Source organism: Abramis brama (genome assembly GCF_963993115.1).
Source record: "Abramis brama genome assembly, chromosome: 4".
In the NCBI taxonomy this organism is placed as follows: Eukaryota; Metazoa; Chordata; class Actinopteri; order Cypriniformes; family Leuciscidae; genus Abramis; species Abramis brama.
This window is the reverse complement of record NC_139966.1, coordinates 20,702,309-20,723,861: the sequence shown is the minus strand read 5'-3', so window position 1 is coordinate 20,723,861 and position 21,553 is coordinate 20,702,309. Positions and strand designations below refer to the sequence as shown.

The 21,553-nt window shown below is 39.9% G+C and overlaps 1 protein-coding gene across 1 annotated transcript; it reads left to right on the top strand.

The window, feature by feature from the left end:
- Positions 1-8,811: 8,811 nt before the first annotated feature.
- Positions 8,812-16,702, top strand: LOC311081131 (uncharacterized protein). Its single transcript, XM_084111538.1, has 3 exons — positions 8,812-8,879; positions 9,147-9,324; positions 14,740-16,702. Exons 2-3 carry the CDS (start codon positions 9,189-9,191, stop codon positions 15,555-15,557), a joined length of 954 nt encoding a protein of 317 aa, XP_083967664.1. The 5' UTR covers positions 8,812-8,879; positions 9,147-9,188; the 3' UTR covers positions 15,558-16,702.
- Positions 16,703-21,553: the final 4,851 nt, after the last annotated feature.

The window sequence follows — 21,553 nt, the reverse complement described above, 5'->3', positions numbered from 1 at the left end:
GAAGACCTCTCTTTTTGATTGTAAAACTGTGAACATACACAAGCAAATTTCATTAAAAATACATTATTTAACAAACCAAGACTCATTGCTGTGAATCAGAGTGATCAGAGTTCAAGATATAAGAATCACAACATTACATCTTTAAATGATTCAGTTTGCCACCATGTGGTTGCAGAATATACTGCAGTTAATTGCAGTTTCAGTGCACAGATTCACAGCCAATTCAAAATACTATTCAACATATCTGTAAAAATATAACAGGTCGACTCTTTTCCTCTAGATTTAGTAGAACATGAACTCAGCAAGCCTTAATCAAGGCTACACAGTAAAACAAAAGCTACTTGTTTTACTTTTGACAACCTGTATGTACAACCTGACGACCTAAGCTGAGTAAAAGCAGTGTTCACATTGACTTATAAGATAATGTACAACCACATACTAAACAGAAGCTAGCAACATTAGCTTGACTTAGATCACAAACAACCTTTTTGCTTGAAAGAGTTAAAATAACCTCTTAAGTACCAGAAAAATAACTAAACATTTAGAAAAACAAAATTAGCAGCTAATAACTTACAGATTATGGCATGTCAAAGCTTCCCAAAGATAAGGGGACTGAGAAGAGTGAAGAATGTCAACACCTGACCTCCGGACATTTTCTCACACTGCGTGTAACAAACTTTTTTCCTGCTGCGTCAGCACATCACAACAGAGCGCCGAGTAGAACATGCGTTATAATCCATGAAGAAGAACCCAAAAGAAACACTAAAGGAGATACTGACCCCAAGTGGGAAAATAAAGAACTGCACCAGCGAACTAATACAATACTATAGAACAGGGGTCGGCAATAGGCGGCCCGCGGGCCAAAACTGGCCCGCCAGCAATATTTTCTGGCCCGCCGGATTATTTTGGAAGTCCGTTTTTTTTTTTTTTTTTTATCAGCCTATTTTTATTTTACAATAGGCCTAACGGTTTACAAATAGTATCATTCGTTCAATCGTTTTTTTTCAAATTAAAACCAAAAATAAAAAAATGAAAAACAACTTGTTTTTCCATTATTTATTTCCTGAACTAAAATGAAAAAACGAATAACGACTGTAAGTCTCATTTTTTCATTATTATTTATTCGGGTATAACGCACTGATAAATAATATGCATTACCTGATAAAAAATATTTGCAGTAAATGCTGCCCAAAACTCTTCCACTACTTGAGAAAAGCCGTGGACGCGCGCCTACATCTGACAATTTTGGGTTCAGACACGCGCTGCACACCACACATAGGCTACTTAACAGTGTTAAATTTGAAAAATACTGTTCGATAGAACTGCTTTGTTACCACAGTTATCTGCGTGCTTCCTCGGCGATGAAGTTCCACATTTGCGGCTATCCAACACGAAAATGCAGCAAAGCCTTTTTTCACAATATTTTCTTCAGATAACTCCAAATTTCTCCAACACACTGGACTTGATTTTTGATGACTATTGTCGACAACTTTACAATCTCCACTAGCTATTCTTTTCTTCAACTCCTCAGCAGCCATCTCAGTGCAGATCGCGCGCGCGGTTATGATGAATTTTTAAAAGTGAAAGTAACCTAGGTAACGTTAGATCCTGGGAGGGTGTGGTGCGTGGGCACAAATAAACTGATGTGGATTTTTAATTATTTTATAAACTTGAAATACAGGCATATTTTTGTAGATGTGTTCCTAAAAATATGCATATATTTTTACGTTTGAATGTTTTAAACCCGTGTTTCCCCCGTGTCCGACCCGACCCGCACCCGTATCCGACACAGTTGGATATTTTTCACCCGTTTGAGCAAAATTTGCGTGTGACCCGTCGGGTACCCGAACCCGTGCAGGACTCAAGACGGTAGCGGTCAGAACTCTGGTGTACAGTTTGGACGGAGCGGGCGGTCTGACTGACAATTATAGCCCACTCCCGACATGTTTTGACAGCGCATCCGCACTTCATTCTGACCACCTGTAGCCTACACCTAGATCTGAGGAGCTGTTTGGTACTGAAACCATTGTCAGTCAACAACATTCTTTTTTTTGCAAGGATGTTTGAAATAGTTTGGCAGAAAATAGCCTACTTCATTTGTCAGTAGGGCAATATGGTTTTAATTTATGTTGCTTGAGTGATTTGATATTTATTTGTTATTTATATTTCTTTCTTTTTTTTCTGAGACATTTTTTCTCTGCTGACAGTACAATGTTAAAATAGTAATATTTATTGACACGAACACAATTTTTGTATAGCATTTATAATTGCTATAGGCTACTTAATCTCTCTCTTTCCGTTAGAGACATTTGAATGTGAGATTCTGGAAATGAGATCTAAATTTTGCGGACCCGTCAGGTCGGGATATAAAGAGTGTATTTTAAGCGGTTTAATTTGTATCCCTACTCCGTGTAGCTGGCCCGCCACCTACTGGCTAAAAAAAATATTGGCCCGCGGCCAAAGTTATTTGCCGACCCCTGCTATAGAACATAGAGGGACAGAATAACCTGTGTGAGTAGTAATTCGGCACTTGCGGACCAGTTCGGTAGAATGAAATGTCCTCATTCATTTATATCCGCGGGACTCGCACTGATATCTGTCTCTTATTAGCAATCGCGCCCTGCTTCATACCACTGCCATGTTAAAAAACATGAATATTTGTGAATATTTGTGAATGTTTTCACTCATCCATAAACATTATTAGATCCTTCGGGATGTCCCATCATTCCGCTTATCACTGCGTCATAAACCTATGCCTTTGTGATTATAAGAGTTTAGCGACCCCTAGTGGTGAAAAAAATTACATAGTGTAGCTTTAAGTTGCATGGGTCCTATACCCAAATCTATATTTTGTATCTTTACTATATTTGGTTTCTTAAGAAATTCTTCCCTGAATTAGGCTACTTTTGTTAAATTGTATTATTTTAAGTATAAAATATATGATTGTAATGAGCTATAAGTTCACTGCAACTTATCTAACATCCTAAAGTTAAATTATTATAATTAGAAGGTATTTCTGGTGTTATAAAATATTGCATATTCATTTTCCAAGCAAAATGTATATTTTAGTCAGAATTATTGTGCTCCTATTTGGTTTGCATGCGCACAGCAGCGCTCGTTCAATGTAAAGTTTAGCAGCAAAATGGAAATATTTGCACGAATATACCTGTGAAATGTAAGTTTTGCACTGAGAAAAAAAAAACATGTTAAAACAGCACAAAACATACGCTGTTTGATGGTGGATTGATTTGATCCACGATTGACCTCTAGGGCTGCTTCAGAAACGCGTGCACACATAATTATCTAGACTAGATAAACCTGGATCAAATTAGTGGGATTACGTGAACTTCAATTACCTTTTATGAAACCGCTTTAGCCCCAACTTATTTGTTAGGTTAATTCAAGTCAGGTGTTGGAGATTAATCCCCACTTTTCTTAGCGTCTTTTATGGAACAACCCTCTGTTATACAATGGCATCAGACTCGATGCCTAGCTCACAGGGCAACACCACTAACCTGATTCAGCACTTAAAAACACCAAAACACCCTGTACGATAGTTACATAGCTAAAAAGTCTAACACCAGTGTGTCAAGTAAGCCAAATACCACCCGATAGGCATCACCGACCGCGGCACGTTGAAATTACTCAAGCAGAGTTCATCGCGAAAAATATGATTCCCCTCAGTACAGTGACCAAGCTTGGGTTTACGGCTTTGATAAATACACTTGATACACTTGCAGCATGCCTTCCCGCACATTTAGCTGGGTCACCATACCGGAGCTACACAAAAAATGGAAACAGAGAGTCATAGCGGAGCTGAAAACAAGTTATTTTGGAAAGGTAGAGTAAAGGTGTTTTGCTGCTACAACTGACATGTGGTCTAGCCGTACAGCGGAGCCCTACCGGAGTCATACAGTGCTTTTCATTAATGAAGACTTTGACCTCAAAGCTTGCTGCCTTCAAACTGCCTAAGTCCCAGACAGGGGAAATTATCGCAGCCAGCCTGAGAGAGTGGCTTGCCTGCTGGGATCTCAACGAAGAGAACCTTATCTGCATTACAACGGACAATGCATCAAATATGGTGAAGGCAGCACAGCTTAATGAATGGACCAGGCTTCAGTGTTTCGGGCACAGATTACATCTTGCCATTGGTGAGTTTGTAGCTTGTGTGTGTGTGTGAGAGAGAGAGAGAGAGAGCGTGAGAGTGTGTGTGAGTGAGAGATAGAATGTGACTGTTTGTTTAATGGTGATAGCCTTGTATCACACAACTCAAATTGTATGAATGACACTATTTTTTCTTTTCTTTTTTTTCAAAAAAATGCAGTCAAAGATGACAGAGTGTCAGGAGCATTAGGGCTGTTCAGGAAGCTGGTGGGGCATTTCTTCCACAGTTGGAAGAAGGCGGCAGCAAAAACTGAGGCAGAGAGGGAGCTCAAACTTCCTGAGCACACCCTCATAACTGAGTGCCCAACAAGATGGGGATCGAAGGAAAATATGATTGCCAGAGTGGCCAAAGCCATATCCCACATATTGTCAGGTGACCGATATGCACAACCTGGCAGGATATTGAAGTGTTGGAGTCCATTCACAAAGCACTGCATCCTCTCCTGGAATTTACAAATGCTCTTTCTGGAGAGGTGTATGTGAGCATCTCTTACGTCAAGCCAGTTCTCCACCTTCTGGCCACATCAGTCCTGGCTGAAGATGCTGAGGACACTGACCTGACTAGATCAATTAAAACCAAGGTCCTGGCATACCTCAATGACAAAAATAGTATATATGGGTCCCCTACACCCAGGAGCTTTTGGATGTTGCGTCGTTCATGGATCCTAGGTTCAAAACGCAGTACATCAGCGCAGACAACATCCCTGCCCAGCTAGCAAAAAGTCGTCTATTAGACGTTGAGTAGACGTAAATCTTCAACGTCCAATTACGATTTTTCAACGTTGAAAACTGGTCGATCTTCAACGTCTTGATGGAATATGATGTAAAACTCTAAATTTATTTGAGATAATAATGAACATGGTTTGGTAGTTTGTTTTTCTCCGTTATTTTAGCATGTATAACAGACTTATCCTTAGATTATCAGTTGTAAACATGTGGTATCTAAGATGATCAGTTGAAAACACGTAGTCAAACAGTCCGGCCGAAACTACTTAGTTGAAATCACATCGAAAACCAGTCCAGTCCTTATTTTCAACCATATTTCAACGTTGAAAGATGGTAATTGTTTACTGGGCGCCATTAAGACCCGAATAAAGACGAAAATGCTAGAATCAACAAGACGTAAATATAACTAGGTTAATAAATTATGTCCTTGAATATGATACTTCCACAAACACATACATATTTATATATAATTTAACTGCAAAACTAATGTGATTTTCACCCATCTGACAGGAGAAGAGATCTCGTACTGAAACCTTTCAGAAGCTTCAAACTGCACAGCCCTCCGGGGAAAAGGCAAAGTAGTCTCTTGGCAGCCTTTTCAAAACCAGTGTGGCCTCTTCTGCCTTGCCTATGCAACTTGAAGATGTCGCAGAGGCAGAGTTAAACAGTTACCTGCTGACCCCTGTCATTGACGGAGAGGACGATCCCTTGGCCTGGTGGAAAGTGCACATCATCAACTTTCCATGACTGAGCAAGATAGCCCACGAGTATCTTTGTGTACCAGCCACAAGCGCCCCCTCTGAGCGTCTGTTTAACACCGGAGGGAATATACTGAATTGCACTCGCTCGTCCTTAAGGCGAGACACGGCAGGCAAAAACATCAGGTTTTTTTTACTGGTCAATTTTGAGATTTTTGGATATTTGTCTTCAATAACATGTCTTCTTTCAGACTTGGGGTGAAAAAAAGTCTGAAATACACATTTAGGTCTTTATTTTACTACACTTTGTCTGTTTGCGTCTGTAGATTTCTCATAAATTCAACAAAAGTTGGCGTTCTTAATCATCCCACTGCTCCGCGATCGCTGTCTGCTCCCTGTCATCACACACACAGCTGGAAAGCTCTCTCTCCTGTACAATGCTGTCGGATCCAAATATGGTCATTTCCTTTTTATCAGCAACCAATCGTGAAAGTAAAAGGGCTGAATGCGCAATCTCATTGGCTGATGATAAATCTTTAAAGCCCGTTTTCTCAAAATGACTTTTCTCTCATACTCCAAGTGCGAAATCTCCACTTCAGTAGCACCGATATACACCAAACTCTCCAGTCTTGTACCTAGTTATATTATAAAGACATTTACAGAGGGATTTGTAAATATATTATTCCTAGCCTGATTTATATAACATTTTATTCCAAAAAACATGGCGAAAATAATTTTTTTAAGGCTATTGACAATATATTTTGATTTACAGGATAACAAAAGTAGATATCCATAAATCCCTCTGTAATTTGTTTTCCATCTAATATGTGAACACAATGAAAAAATAATTTTTAACCTGGCTTTATCCAATACTCAGATTTTTAATTAGATATTGCCTAATTTGCATATTTAAACATTAAATTACAGAAAACTTGTAATACATTTTTTTTCTCATCTTAATGTAGGTAATCAACTGGGAAAGTTACATGGTGATATCTGCTAGTAATTTTTACCCTATTCACCTGTAGTGTCTCGCCTTAAAACGTTTTTCCTAGCAAAAAACCTGTGAGCTACTGAGAACCATCCCAGACAGCAACATAGTGTCACCCCAGATCCGGCCCACATCTGGTATGTGTGGATTCCATGTGTACCATATGTGGGCCTGGATCTTGGCCGACACTATGTTGCTGTCTGGGATTCAGTTGTCACCGAGTCAGCCACACCGTCACAGACCCAATCATCACTCAATCACCAGGACCCGCCCACTTGGCCCATCATTGTTGGGGATCCTTTTGAGATTCAAACACCACCACATGGCTGTAAGTGCGGACATTCACAGAATGTTCCATCAGGTCCGTCTGTTGCTTGAGGACAGACCTCTACTCTGCTTCATCTGGAGAGATTTACACTGTGAGAATTGTCTAGACGATTATGTATGGCAGGTCTTGCAATTTGGTACAACCAGTAGCCAATGTTGTGCCATTTTTGATGTGCAACAGCATGCTTGGAATAACCAAGAGAGGTGCTCGACAAACAGTGCAATAGAGTTGTTATGTGGACAACTATCTGTCAAGCTTTCCAACCACATCTGTGGCCAGGCTAACAGTCAATCAACTGCATATTCTGCTGTCAGAGGGTGGATTTGACCTCAGACAATGGGCTAGCAACCAGCCATCAGTGATATCACATCTACCCACAGAAGCCAGGTCCTTGGCTGCAAAACAATGGCTTGGGCAGGACTGATCAAATGGACTTTGTGGCTCAGGTGGAATTGTGCTGCTGATACACTAGGATACCGCTTTTGTCTCATTGAACATGCCGCATTAACAATGAGAACAGTCTATCAAGTGCTACCTACTCAGTATGATCACTTGTGCTTTATTGTGCCTTTCACCATGCGGGAAACAGTGCTCATATAAAGAATATGAATTAATTTAGTTGGCTTAGGAAATATACAATTTTTTATATTTTTTTGTTATTGCTCTATCATATTTTATCTTTCATTTAATAGCACAGTGAATATTTAGAGCTGCTCCAGTAGTCACAATTCAGTCCAAAGACGGTGAAGGAAGTATAAACAAAGTATACTCAGGTAATCCACAATGATGCAAGCACAAACAATACTGAACAATGACTGAGGGAAATAGAGAAACTAAAATAAACAATGTGACAAACTCAATTGATGATTGCAATTGACTGTACAACTAGATTTGACAAGAAATCTGAAGTATATTTTTACAGACAGCCGAAAGCTACACAACAGAGGAGCAAATGAATAGCTGTAATTCATAGAAACAATTGAGCTCCTGGTTCAGCGAGGTCTGTGACAGGAGAGAGAGTCGGGAGACAAGTGGGTCAAGTGCAAATGACAAACACCTGTGTCTTGTTTCAATAATTGGTGTGAAGAGAGCACTGGTGGACTGAGTTATTTTAATGCGCCTCAGCGCAGATTTCTGTTTTTGTGTGATCTACAGACTCGGAGCCTGCAGCTGCAGTCCTGCACCTAGAGTCCCACATTCTCAGAGTCCTGCAATCCCCTTGTTTTTCGAGACAGCGCCTCCTGCTGTTCGGAAGATCGTATAACACCCTTATCCAAATGCCATTGAGTTGCAGCCATCAAAATTTGTTTAAATTTACAAAATACAATTAAGTTAAGTAAAACATATGTACTTTTGTCAGTTGAATAAAGCTTCTAGAGAATTAACAAATCCCAGATTCTTGGTTTAATTGTATTTTACAAAATGTCCAAACTTTCCTAGAAATAGGGGTTGTACAGTTCATTATACAATGTAATTTGTTTCTTTGTTCATATTTTAATTAAAAAAAGTAAAATATCAAAAATATTTATATCAGGATGTAATTATGAAAATCTTATTTTTAAGATTAATTACAATTCTGGTCATATTTCCCACTCCAAAATGTCACTTAATATTAACCCTACTTTATGAAGTCTTAAACTCTATAATATATTTATTATATATTATATACAAACTACATTTGTTACTACTTGCATATTAATACTGTAATATATGGTATAAATGGTTTCTGCACCCAAACATCATATTTTGCTATATACTGAATCTCTCTCTTTACTTAGTATTAGTAATTCTTATTATTTTCATTAGAAGTCTTTAATATTTCTTTAATAATATACGTATATTTGTACATTTTCATATACGTTTGTGATTTCTGACACAGTAGCGGTGAACAGGACTTTTATTTTGTTCAGAAGGTGTGACGTCATAAGGCTGCGCCGCGATCCTGCATATGTTGTGATTTGGCTGAAGAAAGGTTTGTGGTGTTGTGAGTTTAAAGTGTTTAAGCTGTCCAATCAATTGAATCTGTTTGCAAGCCTGTAATGTCAATTGATTACTTTTAATATTTGTTCAGTTTGAGTGTTTTATAGTCTAATCAGATCATTTAAGTCCATTAACTCTCTCTCTGACTGACTCTTACCAGTGAACTGAACTACTGAACTAGAGCTGATTGAGACACACTCAGAGATTTAGTGAGGATTTATTTGATTATTGATTTATGAATTATTCTCATCTTAAACAGGACAAACACAGAAATACTCCTGGTGAAGCGACTGAGATCCACATGACTATTATAAAGATGGTGTTTATTAAACATGAGAGTGAAGACATAAAGATGGCGTTTATTAAAGAGGAGAATGAAGACGTGAAGTTTGAAGAAGCACTCAGTGTGAAGCAAGATGATACTGAGGAACAAACAGGTTGGTTTCATTCTCGCAGCTGAACTTAAGTCATTTAATCCTTATTAAAATGTTGATTTCTTAAAATCAAACTGTTAATGGTTGTGAGCGATAATGAAAGACACAAATTTAGGATTTAATAAAATATCTCGTGTCTTTCACGTCTTCTATCGACCAGAAAGTGGGATCAAGTCATTGTTTTGCAAGTCACAAGTCCAGACACAAAAGGCCAAGTCAAGTTGCATGTCCAAAGTTTCTTAGTATTAATTACTATATAGTAAATATAGATTTATTTTATTTCCCCCTTCATTTTATGTTTCTCTTTACCCAATTGACATTTTTTATTGTCTATTTTCATATTTAAGGTACTATATGTTTTTTAAATACTCTAAATCCCTGATAATCATGCCAATTAAGTTTTCACTATATGACTGTAGGCCACATGTGGCAAAACATGAAAGGGAATTTAACATTTTATTATAATATTTTATTTCAGTTAAGCTAGTCATTAGTAGTCTACAGTAGGCCTAGGTAAAATTTTATAAGGATAATTGGTGGTGTTTCATTGAGGAATGAATCAGTGTTTATAAACTAATAATTTTGTTCATGTTCACGGTTTCATTTGTAAGCGAGTTAGGGATTTTAAAGGGCCCCTATTATGGTTTTTCTAATATTCCCTTTCATGCAGTGTGTAATAGAGCTGTTTGTAAACATTCTGCAAAGTTGAAATATGAGAAGACAATGCAGAAAAGCAGAGCGCATGTGGCGGAAGACAAAACTTGTAGTCCATTATAACATCTACAAAGACATGCTTTCAATATGGAACTAGGCAAAGCTAGACAGACTTTCTTCTCGAATATTACAAACACCAACTTAACACACACACACTCTTTTTGCTACTGTAGAGAGACTGACAAACCCCCCAAGCCAGATTCCCAGTGAAATGCTCTCAGACAGCAAGTGCAGTGACTTTGCTTCTTTCTTCTCTGAGAAAATCAATAATATCAGAAAGGTGATCAGCACATCCTTGAGTTGCACTGAGGTCAGACAGATCAGACCACTTGAGAAAGTAGTTACTATGTCTGATTTCAAAGAAATTGATGGCAAAATTTTGGAAGAAACCGTACAGCACCTTAAAACATCAACATGCGCCCTTGACACACTTCCCTTTTTTCAAAAGTGTGTTAAACAGTTTAGAAGCAGATCTTCTAGAAGTGGTAAATGCCTCACTTCTCTCTGGGAGTTTTCCAAACTCCCTGAAAACTGCACTTGTCAAGCCTCTCCTGAAAAAGAGCAATCTGGATAAGACCATATTAAGCAACTATAGACCGATCTCAAATCTTCCTTTCATAGGCAAGATCATTGAAAAAGTTGTCTTCAATCAGTTAAACAAATTCTTAAGCTCGGATGGATACTTTTGATAATTTTCAATCTGGTTTCCGACCGCACCACAGCACAGAGACAGCGCTCATAAAGATAATAAACTATATTCGCTTAAATACCAATACAGGCAAATTACCAGTGCTGGTACTACTCGACCTCAGTGCTGCATTTGACACTGTGAGTTTTGTCTCTGCAGCCAAGTAGCAGTGCTTCGCCCCAATATAGTCCCAAGTCAATATCTGCTTAGGAAATCGCCTAGTCTTAATCTGCATTGCTATTTGTACTCGTTGTGAATACGCAGACCACAAGAAGTAATTTGTTTTTTAATTTTCTTTTATCACTATTACTCACGACATGCTATCCGGCAACAAAGGATTCCATTCATTATGCTAAGCTAAGCTAGCGGCGGCGCTGCCAGACTAAGACAGTGCATGCACTGAGACAATGCGTTTGCCCACCTATCTAAATGTAGGGGAGATGGTGAATAACCCCTTTAAGTATGATTTAATTATTGTTTCTACCCGCTGTTCAAAATACGCAGTTTTGTGTTTTATATTGTTTAGGTCTCCAGCTAACTCACGTTATTGTTCTCTAAATGAAATACTTCTGCTAAGCAGCTGTAGGCCACTATTACCTATAACTGTCTATTAATGCAGACTGTCTGTTGTTCTTACTACTTTGAGTAAAGATAAAGGATGGAGCGAGATTTGTTTAGCAAACTTTAATGTTATAAACATGGCTAACACGTATGCACTGTTATTGATACAGTTAATAGTTCCCACATGTGCACCGTAATAAATTAGAAATACACACCCACATCAGTTTGTTTGATGGACATACACTTATTAATGCTGATAGTGAGGAATTACAGTTGAAACATCTCATATTGTACCTCAAACTGAGCAGTGTATCGCTGAGAAACGTCCTGTTGAACTTGTGCTTGTGATGGAGGTTCGGGTTGAATAACTAGTTCTTCCAGTGTTTCATCATTGGAGTTGCGCTCAGATTGATATGGTAAAATCGATGCAGTGTGTACAATTGCTGAGGACTGAGGAAGTCTCGTGAGCTGTGGTAAAGTTATAGTAATGGGTGTTAGCTTCCGACAGGCGCTGTAAGCAGTAGACCAATCACAACAGACGGGGCTTTCCTGCCAATCAGAGAAGACCAGGCTCATGGAAAGAAGGGATATCGAGAGACTATAGTATAGTATAACTTGAATGTAAAAAGATTAGAAACATATTTTGGCATAAAAAAAAATAAACTTTTTTATTTCTTTAAAAGAGGGAAATTAAAAAAAATGAATAGACTAAATAAATATACAGCAAATGCAACACTGCAACACTTAGGAACATAAAACATTTGTAAAAAAAAAACAGGCCTAGTAAGGGCAAGTAGCAAAAACTATTGGGTACAAACAACGCAAACACAAAATAGCCTAAAAAACAGCCTAATTTAATTTTCTTTTTAATTTAGGATCAAAATATAAATTATAAACCATTGAATATAGAGCAAATTTATACATTTAAGAGAAATATCAGTGCAAATTGCAAACATACTCAAGCTATGGACGTGCCTTCGAATGAAACATTGAAAAAAATCACTTTCAGTCAGAAGTTCCTAAACTAAATAAATATATAAGCATATACATTATATAAAAACAAAACAATAAAATGTATAAGCTAACAGCAAACTGAAACACTTCAAATAATCTGGCCATTAACTGACTGTCACTATTGTTTTTTTGTCCACGTTGTTGGGAAGAAGTGAGCTCTGTGTCTTGCTCACATTGAAGCTGGCCTTAGAGAAAATGTGCTCTGATAGCGTGGACATGGAAGGGATGGAGTGCAGGCGTTTAGCAGCTATAGCAAGCTTGGGATAGCATTCCTCATTTTCTGCCACCATGCCTGTGGCCCTGAACCTACCTTTGTTTTGTCCTCCAGGTACATCTAAATTTCATCCGCTGTTTCTGAATGCGGCTCTTCATCAATGGCCATTAGCATGGATATCTATGCCTGTTTTTCTTTTTATTGTTCGGTGCGGGCTCACTTTCCTCTGTAGGCCTATTACTCTCATCATCCTCTCCCTGAGCAGCTTCTGCAGACAAACTCGGCCAGTTAAGACAAAGCGTGCCTAGTCAAATGGATGGGGACGCTATGGAGGCCTCACTCTGCTGAAGGGGAGGTAATGTGTAGTAGATACACATATGGACTGACCCGAGGGGAGGAGCTACTACCGATGCAGAGAGGGCCCAAGGAAAGACACAGATTTACCAAGAGGGAAATCGTATCTTGAAGTATACATATGTGATTACTGAGGGGGAATCACAGCTTATTGGCATCTATCCCAGTACAAGGGCTGATCTACCGGGCATGCACAAGAGTACAGGGCCTGGCATGAGATAACTCCTCCGAGTTTGGCTGCCGAAGGATGCTGGAGAAACTCGATTCAGGGTTTGCTCACCTGCAAACTCCCCTGCAAAGCAAGAATGTGCTTGCATGCCCTTGTTAGAGGGGAATGGTGATGCAAGTGAGACACAGAGCCAGCCTTCCCACGCATTACCTGTTTGTACTCAACACACGGGATGAGACTGGCTCCACTTGTGTTAGGTGTTGCCCAGCACGCAGCTTTGCAGAGGTCTGCCAATGCCTAGAATGAAGTAACACCACGAGTGGAGTGAGTTCTTACCCCAAGGAGGCACGGCTTGCCTTGGGACTAGTACGTCAAGGTGATAGCATCCACTCTCCAGTGGGCCAACCTCTGTTCGGAAACTGACCCCAAAAGCCGACAAGAGCTGCTCTGAGCTTCTAAATTTCTGCGTGCAGTCCACAAAAACATGCAATGCGCAAACGGGCTAGGTCTGCCTACTCTGGGAGCAGGGCTTGAAAGTTCATCACCTGGTCCCTAAAAGGAGTGGTGGAAACTTTGGGCACATTTCCAGGCCTGGGTCTCTGGGTCACAGAGCTGGCATGATTCACTGACCGTAAATGCCTGCAGGTCCCCCACCCTCTTGAAGGAAGCAAGCGCGGTCAGGAGAACTGTCTTTAGAGACAGGATCTTAAGCTTGAATGATTTGGCTTGAAGGGAGTTCTCGGTAGACCAGACAGGTCCAAGGAGGGGATGAGGTGCAGTCTGGGAGGATTTAACCTCCTGGCATCTTTCAGGAACCCCATGAACGGGTTGTGCTTTCCAAGTGACCTTCCATTGTCATGGCAAATTCAAAGTCCTTGGTTCAGGTCTCAAAGAAATCTCTCAGAGTCAAAGTTCCAGGTCTCAGGGTGGGTATTTATGGTATTTTTTACCATATGCAATTTAATATAATTAGCAGCTAGCTAACAACAACTTGCTTTGCACTTTTTTTCTGTTTTCATCTCACTTCAGTCTAAACTAAAAGGTTGTTTTGGTAATTGTAATGTATAATGGAATCGGTTCAAATGAGTCATTAGTTCACTGGATAGGTTTTTTTGTTTTGTTTATTGAAAGTGTTTTTTATGTCAGCTGAATGGGCGGAACGCTTTTCAGAGAAGATAAGGCAACGTAAAAACGTTTTGTTTTAGCACAATTCACACAGCGGTAATTCAGGACCATCATGTATATATACCATCGTGTCAATTCTCAATTGATTTTGATTAATATGAGCGAGGGAGCGGGAGAGAGCAAGACAGTTTGAAGACGATGAGAGTGCGCACGCGCGTGCGACCGGGGCTCTCTCTCTCTGCTCGTTCTTTAAGTAACATGCGCCCTATCGCAAGCGCAGCAATCATCTACATCACTCATCGATCAAATAAGGCTTTGGCGAGACAAAAATTTGCTTTGGCTGCGACCAAAAAAAGTTTAAATGCAGGAAAAACCCTTACCAAATAGGCCACGCTTCCAGGGATGATTATGATTCAGGCAGTATTACAGATCAGAAGTCAGATTGGATCAGAACATTCAGAATATTTATCCAGTTCCAACGTTTTGTTGGCATTCTTGTTTTACTGCAGCCTTTTGCGGTCTGTTGCTTTGTGCCATTAAAACTGGTGTTAATTTTGTATTTGTTTTATTTCGCTTTAGACCTGATGGCACTGAAAGAAGAGAGTCAAGAACTGAATCAAATGGAAGAGAAGGATCATGATTTCATGATGGGGAAAAAATCCACTCAGATTGAAAAGACTTCCTCACAAAAAAGAGATCAGAAAACCGTATCTAACAGTTATTTTACCTGCCAACAGTGTGGACAGAGTTTCACTCAAAAACAAAACCTTAAAGTCCACATGAGAAATCACACTGGAGAGAAGCCTTACTCCTGCCAACTGTGTGGACAGAGTTTTGCACGTAAAGGATACCTTAATCAGCACATGAGAACTCACACTGGAGAGAAGCCTTACACCTGCCAACAGTGTGGGAAGAGTTTCTCACGAAAAGAATGTCTTGAGACTCACATGAGAATTCACACTGGAGAGAAGCCGTTTGCATGTGATCAGTGTGGAAAGAGTTTCAGATGTAAAGAGAACCTTAATCAGCACATGAGGATTCACACTGGAGAGAAGCAGTTTGTATGTCATCATTGTGGAAGGAGTTTCACTCAAAAACAAAACCTTAAAGTCCACATAAGAAATCACACTGTAGAGAAGCCTTTCACCTGCCATCACTGTGGAAAGAGTTTCAAACATAAAGGAAACCTTACTATTCACATGAGAATTCACACTGGAGAGACACCTTACACCTGCCATCACTGTGGAAAGAGTTTCAATCATAAAGGAAACCTTTATCCCCACTTGAGAAATCACTCTGGAGAGAAGCCTTTTACGTGTCCTCAGTGTGGGAAGAGTTTCACACATCGAAGAGAACTGAAATGTCATTTGCAAACTCATTTTGAAATGCAGCTCTAGTTCTGTTTGTGGTAAAAGGTTGAGAAAATTTGTTGAGAGGTTGAGAAAGGTTGTTTCAAAAATTACTTGCATATTCACTATGGACGATGACCATTCAATTTTGATAAAAAATGCAGATTCTGTCATCACACTTACAGACTCACCTGAAAAGTCACGCATGTGAGACCCTTGAATGTACTACATTTTGGGTGCTGTTTGAATACTGTAACCAATAGTATGGAATTTTTTACAATATATTTGTCGTTACAGGTAATGAAATAACTTTTGTTTAATAAAAATACCAACATCATGTAATGCTTAAAGTTTAATTGCAATGGACATATTGTGCAGGTTTTTAGAACTGACGAATATGTGGCGGATCGTTCACATCTGGCATAGAAGTCACTCTTAACATGGGCATCAGCTAAAACGCAACACCAGCACAACTTTTACTGGCGGAAGATCCGACTCGTTTGCTACAGATAGTTTGATGCTGATTCTTATTTCCCCTCTTATTGAAAAAATGTATGTGCTGTTGTGTGGCACATTGTTTTACCATAAATCTGTGTTTTCGCTGTTATATGGCAGAGGTTGCTATTGCGCATCTTCTGACTGAGTACAGAACCTCCAGATCAAAACACAGCTTAAGAAACAGAAACAAGCGATAGAAGAAGAGGTCAGATCAGGTAATATACAAGCTAACATGATCATCAAACATTAAAGGGATGGTTCACCCAAAAAATAAAAATAAATAAATAAATAATTTTCTTCTGTTGAACACAAAATAAGATATTTTGAAGAATTTTGGTAACCAGGCAATGGATTGTAGCCTATGGAATTCAATGGTTACTGTCATTCTTCAAAATATCTTCTTTTGTGTTCAAAATAATTCATACAGGTTTGGAAAATGTTCATTTTTGGGTGAACTATCCCTAAAATCATAGCTTTTTAAAGTTATTGAATGAAATGTTGAGCCTATGAATAGGTGAAAGACTACAAGCTACAAGGGGTGTTGATTGATGCGATCTACACCATCTATGATTTGTTTATGATTCTGAATTCGAGTCTTTGATAAAAAATATTCTCAGCTTTTTGTTCAAAATGTTGCTTTGTTAGAAAACAGTGTTGATAAAAAAGGAATGCATGAAGCTAGAATAAAATGTTTTTTTTGGTAAAAAAAAAAAAAAAAAAGCAGTCTCTGTTCATTATTTTGACACATTGTCCAGATAGAGGTCATCATGGGTCCACTTGGATCCGACAACCTGAGGTCTGACCCGAGAGGTGTTCGGGTCCAAATCTTCGACAAGTGCCTCGGACACAGGTCGAGTTCGGTATTGGTGACCTCGGGTAATTTTTAGGGATGTCCCGATCCGATCACGTGATCGGAAATCGGGCCCGATCGCGTGTTTTCAGACTCGATCGGAATCGGACGTTACCTCCCGATCAGGACTCGGATATATATGTATTTATATTCTCATTATTTTTTAACACCTCTATTATGCGGTGACACAGAGTTACGGCGGTTTCACACTGCACGCGTTATTAGAGTGTAAGCAGCGCAGGAGCAGTGCGTATGGTGAGCAGGAGCAGGACATGCGCGTTTTGCTTTCATACTGGCAGCGTTTGTCACGCGCGGCTGAACCGTGGGTTGTGTACAGACAGAGTCTATAATGGATAAGTTGGCATTGCTTTTTTTCGTTTTCAAATACATTTAAGAGAAAAGACTTGTCAAGAAGCTTATTTTATTAATAATTTCATTTATATAACTTTTGGTTCATCTTTGTTTTTATTGTTATGGCAATAAGTTTAAGTTTAAGTTTGTTTTTGGACATTTGTTTTCTTTTTAAATTGCTGTTGGTCATTTGATTGACTGTTTAAAACACAATAGATATCATCAATGCACTTTTTGGATAAAACTGCGGTGTATTTTGGCCATGATCAATGTATTGTCACTTTAATTCAGCAAAAGCGGCGCAGCAAAAATAGACTCGGCGCCGAAACGATCGCGGCACTGCTGCTTTGCTCTGCTCTGCCGCGCCACCTCTGTGCGGTGTGAATGCTCTAAAGCCTGGTTTAATCTGTTAACATGGGCGGCGAAAAAAATACGCGCTGCACGCTCTGTTTTAACAGTGCAGTGTGAAATATTTTTTAATATTTACTGTTGCACTAAAGTCCAAAAGTGAAGAATTTATTTATTACTTGATTGTTCAAGCTACCTCACAGAAGTGCTCTGTTTGTTAACAGAGTTGTTGAATGTTAAAATAAGGTGAATTAAATAAAAAATAAGGAACATCCTGGATCTGTTTTTTTTTCGCTCTTCTTTATTCTTTTTTGTTTTTGCAATATAAGTTAGAAGTATCGGATCGGGACTCGGTATCGGCAGATACTTAAAATCAAATGACTCGGACTCGGACTCGAGGGCAAAAAAACCTGATCGGGACATCCCTAGTAATTTTAAATGTGTTTTTTCCAAATGGGAAGACCCAAATTCTTCTAAACTATGTCAGGCATTTAACAAAATGTATTATATTAAAACAATTTTATGATATTATTATCTTACTCTCTCTGATTCCGCATTTCTACGTGCGATTGACTATGCACGGTTGTTTCACCATTTAGACTCAGTTGCTTAATTTTTTTCTTTCATTTCAAGAAGCCCCATTAGCATGGATTAAAATAAACTTAAATTTCGGCGAGTACATTGAGTGGGTGCTGGTGAACTACAGGTCGACATTTACCATCGGCCTCGCGGAGGATGACATCACTACCAGCCCCACTCCAACACTGCCAGAAATCATCCACCACCAGCGAGCAACTCGACAGAGATGTTGTTCAAGCCTACCGCACACCGAGGAGGCCAGCCCGCCGCGATGAATGAGCCTGAACCTGTGAAGAGGACAGGATAAGACATCGCCCCGGAGCCCCTCACAGAGTCTGACCAGGTGTGCGAGCCGGCAACACCGCGGATCAGCGAGGGAGTGCTTGTGGAGCTCGAGGGCTGCGAGGATAGCCCCGCCCACAATCACGCTGCTATGTGCGAGTACGAGCTCACCTCTGGAGGATATTTTGAGGAACTGAAAGACATTGTTGAGGACAATTTAATTGACTTTTTTTGGAGAAATTATTCCCAGTCCCCCTGTATCTCCAGAGTTCCCAGTATCTCCAGAAAACCCACCCATCCTCCCTCTCCCGGCTCCTCAATCAGCCAGTTCCTCAGCCCCATCTTTGCCACTGTCCTTCATCCAGTCGGCATCAACAACACACCATCTGGAGATGCAGAGTGTCGTCAGGCCACCAGCTCCATCTCACACAGAGGATCCCTGTCTCCGCCTCCAGCCTCTGTGTCCCCTGCTCTACCTCAATCCGTCGACACTTCGGCTCCAACTTGGCTCCTCCCTCCCTCGTTTCCAACGGAAACAATCGGCAATACGGCTTCTCCGGGCTCCCTCGTCCATCCGGCTCCGCCTTGGTCAACCGTCGACCTGCCTGCACCTTTGGTTCTGTCTGCCTCCGCCTTCCCTCCCGGCTCCACCTGCGTCCTCGGGTTATCCAGGTCCACCCTGGATGCTCGTCACCACGGCTCCTCCTCTGTCTCCATTACCATCGGCTGCACGTGGGCTCATCGGCTCCATCAGGGTCTCCATCAATGGCTGCATCTCTGTTGGTCGTCCCCAGGGTGTCGTCTGCCCCCCAAGGTCAACTCCACCATCGCTCCTCCCGCCTTCGACTCCGCCCTGGGGCCTCGTCCTGGCTGGCCTCTGGTATTCATCTGGCTCCTCCGGCTCCTGACACCTCACTGGCTTCTCCCACCATCCCACTCCTCCATGGATTCTTTTTTTTTTCAGTCTTCTCCACGCCCTCCTCCAGAGCCCCCTCCCTCCTCAGTTGTACCATTTACGGCGCAAGGACACGCCTTTTTGGAAGGGGGCGTACTGTAACGTATTTTCTGTGTTCCCCCCTTCATTGTGTTTTTGGTTTAGTCCTGTGACCTAGTTTTCCCCAGTCTGTTTGATTAGTCATTTCTTTCACCCGTGTCCGTTTCATTATCTGATCAACCTCCTTTGTTTGCTACTCGTATTTAATCCGTTCTCGTTAATGTTAGCGTTAATGTTATGTTGTGTCTCCTGAGTTTTTATATTAAATACTGTTATTCCTCTTCTCCGTCTTCATAGTGCTTTTCAATACACCACATACCGTAACAACACTAAAGCGAATCCATTATTTATTGGCCTATCGATTTAAATTTGTATCTTTTTTAATTTATATCTTTTTTTTATGCATCCACTGGTCATAATTGAAAGCCAAACTCAGAAATAACTTGCATCCATCAGGCAGGCAATAATATAAAGTAAAAATAAACGGGTAAATAAATGAAAGTAATGAAGCAGCTGCCAAATCAGTCAATCATCCCGGTGTCCTGCTGACTGAATTGGCCGATCATTAACGATCATTCCAGCCCCTTGAGCAGCAGCTGATGTCGCCAGTACCTGCCTATCAGCATCCCATGTATGGAATATGGATATTTTTCTTACACAAATGCTTCACTTCAGAAGGCCTTTATTAACCTCCCGGAGCCGTGTGGAGTACTTTTGTGATGGAGTGATGCACTTTTATGGACTTTAATAGAGGCCTGGTCTGTTTTTTAGTTTCGGGTTGTATTTAATCTTTTAAAACCCGTCAGATCGGCTGTTTAAGCCAGTTCTATGGAGCAGATTGCGCACGCAAGAGAGCCCTGTGCATCTGGGCGGAGCTGTTAGCGCAAGCAAGGCAGGCAGAGAGAGTTAGCGCCGCCCGCGTCGCGTCTATGACAACTCGAGGTTTCGCACACCGGACGCGCACTTTGTCAGTTAATGGCCAGCAATATTGTTGTGTTTAAGGACATTATGGAATTAAGATCATGTCTGTACTATGTTATGATTGAACTGTACAATTAAATACAATCGTTGCTTAGTCTGCAGTCTGAATTCACTTTACCTCAGAGCGTCCGTTAACTGAATGAATTGAGAATATCACCTGAAAATCCGATAACATAAGCAATTTTCATTCAACCAGCTGATTTCTGTAAATGAATGTAAAACTAAATGTATATTGCAGGACAGGGTGAAGTCTCAAAACTAAATTAAAGGCCTGTCTCATATAGACGCCTGTCTCAAATACAAGCCGGTGCAGTTCGGCGATTTGGGAAAATAAAAGCCCGGGCTATTATTTGAAGTTTTACGGTAACTCAGATTGTATTTGTCTGAAAGAACAAGAATGTCATACACACCTAGGATTACTTGAGGGCGAGTAAATCATGGGGTAATTTTAATTTTTGGGTGAACTAACCCTTTAAGATGCATATTTTTTCTGTCAACACTTGACCCATTAATACTAACACTTACTATTCTATATCTATTATTTAAAAATGTTTTTAAATAAATTAAAAACTTGCTATGTGTACTAGACTTAACAGTGAGGAGTAACAGCATTTGCAATACTGTTGCCCTATTGCTGGTTTTACTGCTTCTATTGCTTCTCCTAATTTGTAAGTCACTTTGGGTAAAAGCATCTGCTAAAATATTAAATGTAAATGTATTTCCCAACTAGTCAGAGGGTACTTTTGTTTGTTATTTGGGCTCTTCCCCCTCCTGAAGTTAGTTTGATTCCTTTTGAGTTGGAATGAGTTGCAGCCATCAAATTTAACTTTTGTTTAAATTTACAAAATACAATTAAGTTGGTAAAAACATTGGAAATCTTTTCTTTGTACATTTGTCAGTTGTTCAAGAGAATTAACAAATCCCAGATTTTTGATTTTATTGTATTTTACAAAATGTCCAAACTTTCCTGGAAATAGGGTTGTACAATTAATCCTACAATCATAATTTTCTTCGTTGTTCATATTTTAATAACAAAAGTAAAATAGCAAAAATGATTATATCAGGATGTAATTATGAAAGTCTTATATCTTGAATTACGATTCTGGTCATATTGCCCACTCCAAAATGTCACTTGATATTAACCCTACTTTATGAAGTCAT

Bases quoted from the DNA above. Each gene is read 5' to 3' on its own strand.
- LOC311081131 (XM_084111538.1), top strand. From the start codon at position 9,189: ATGACTATTATAAAGATGGTGTTTATTAAACATGAGAGTGAAGACATA. The intron at 9,325-14,739 runs GTTGGTTTCATT...ATTTCGCTTTAG, and splicing joins TGATACTGAGGAACAAACAG to ACCTGATGGCACTGAAAGAA.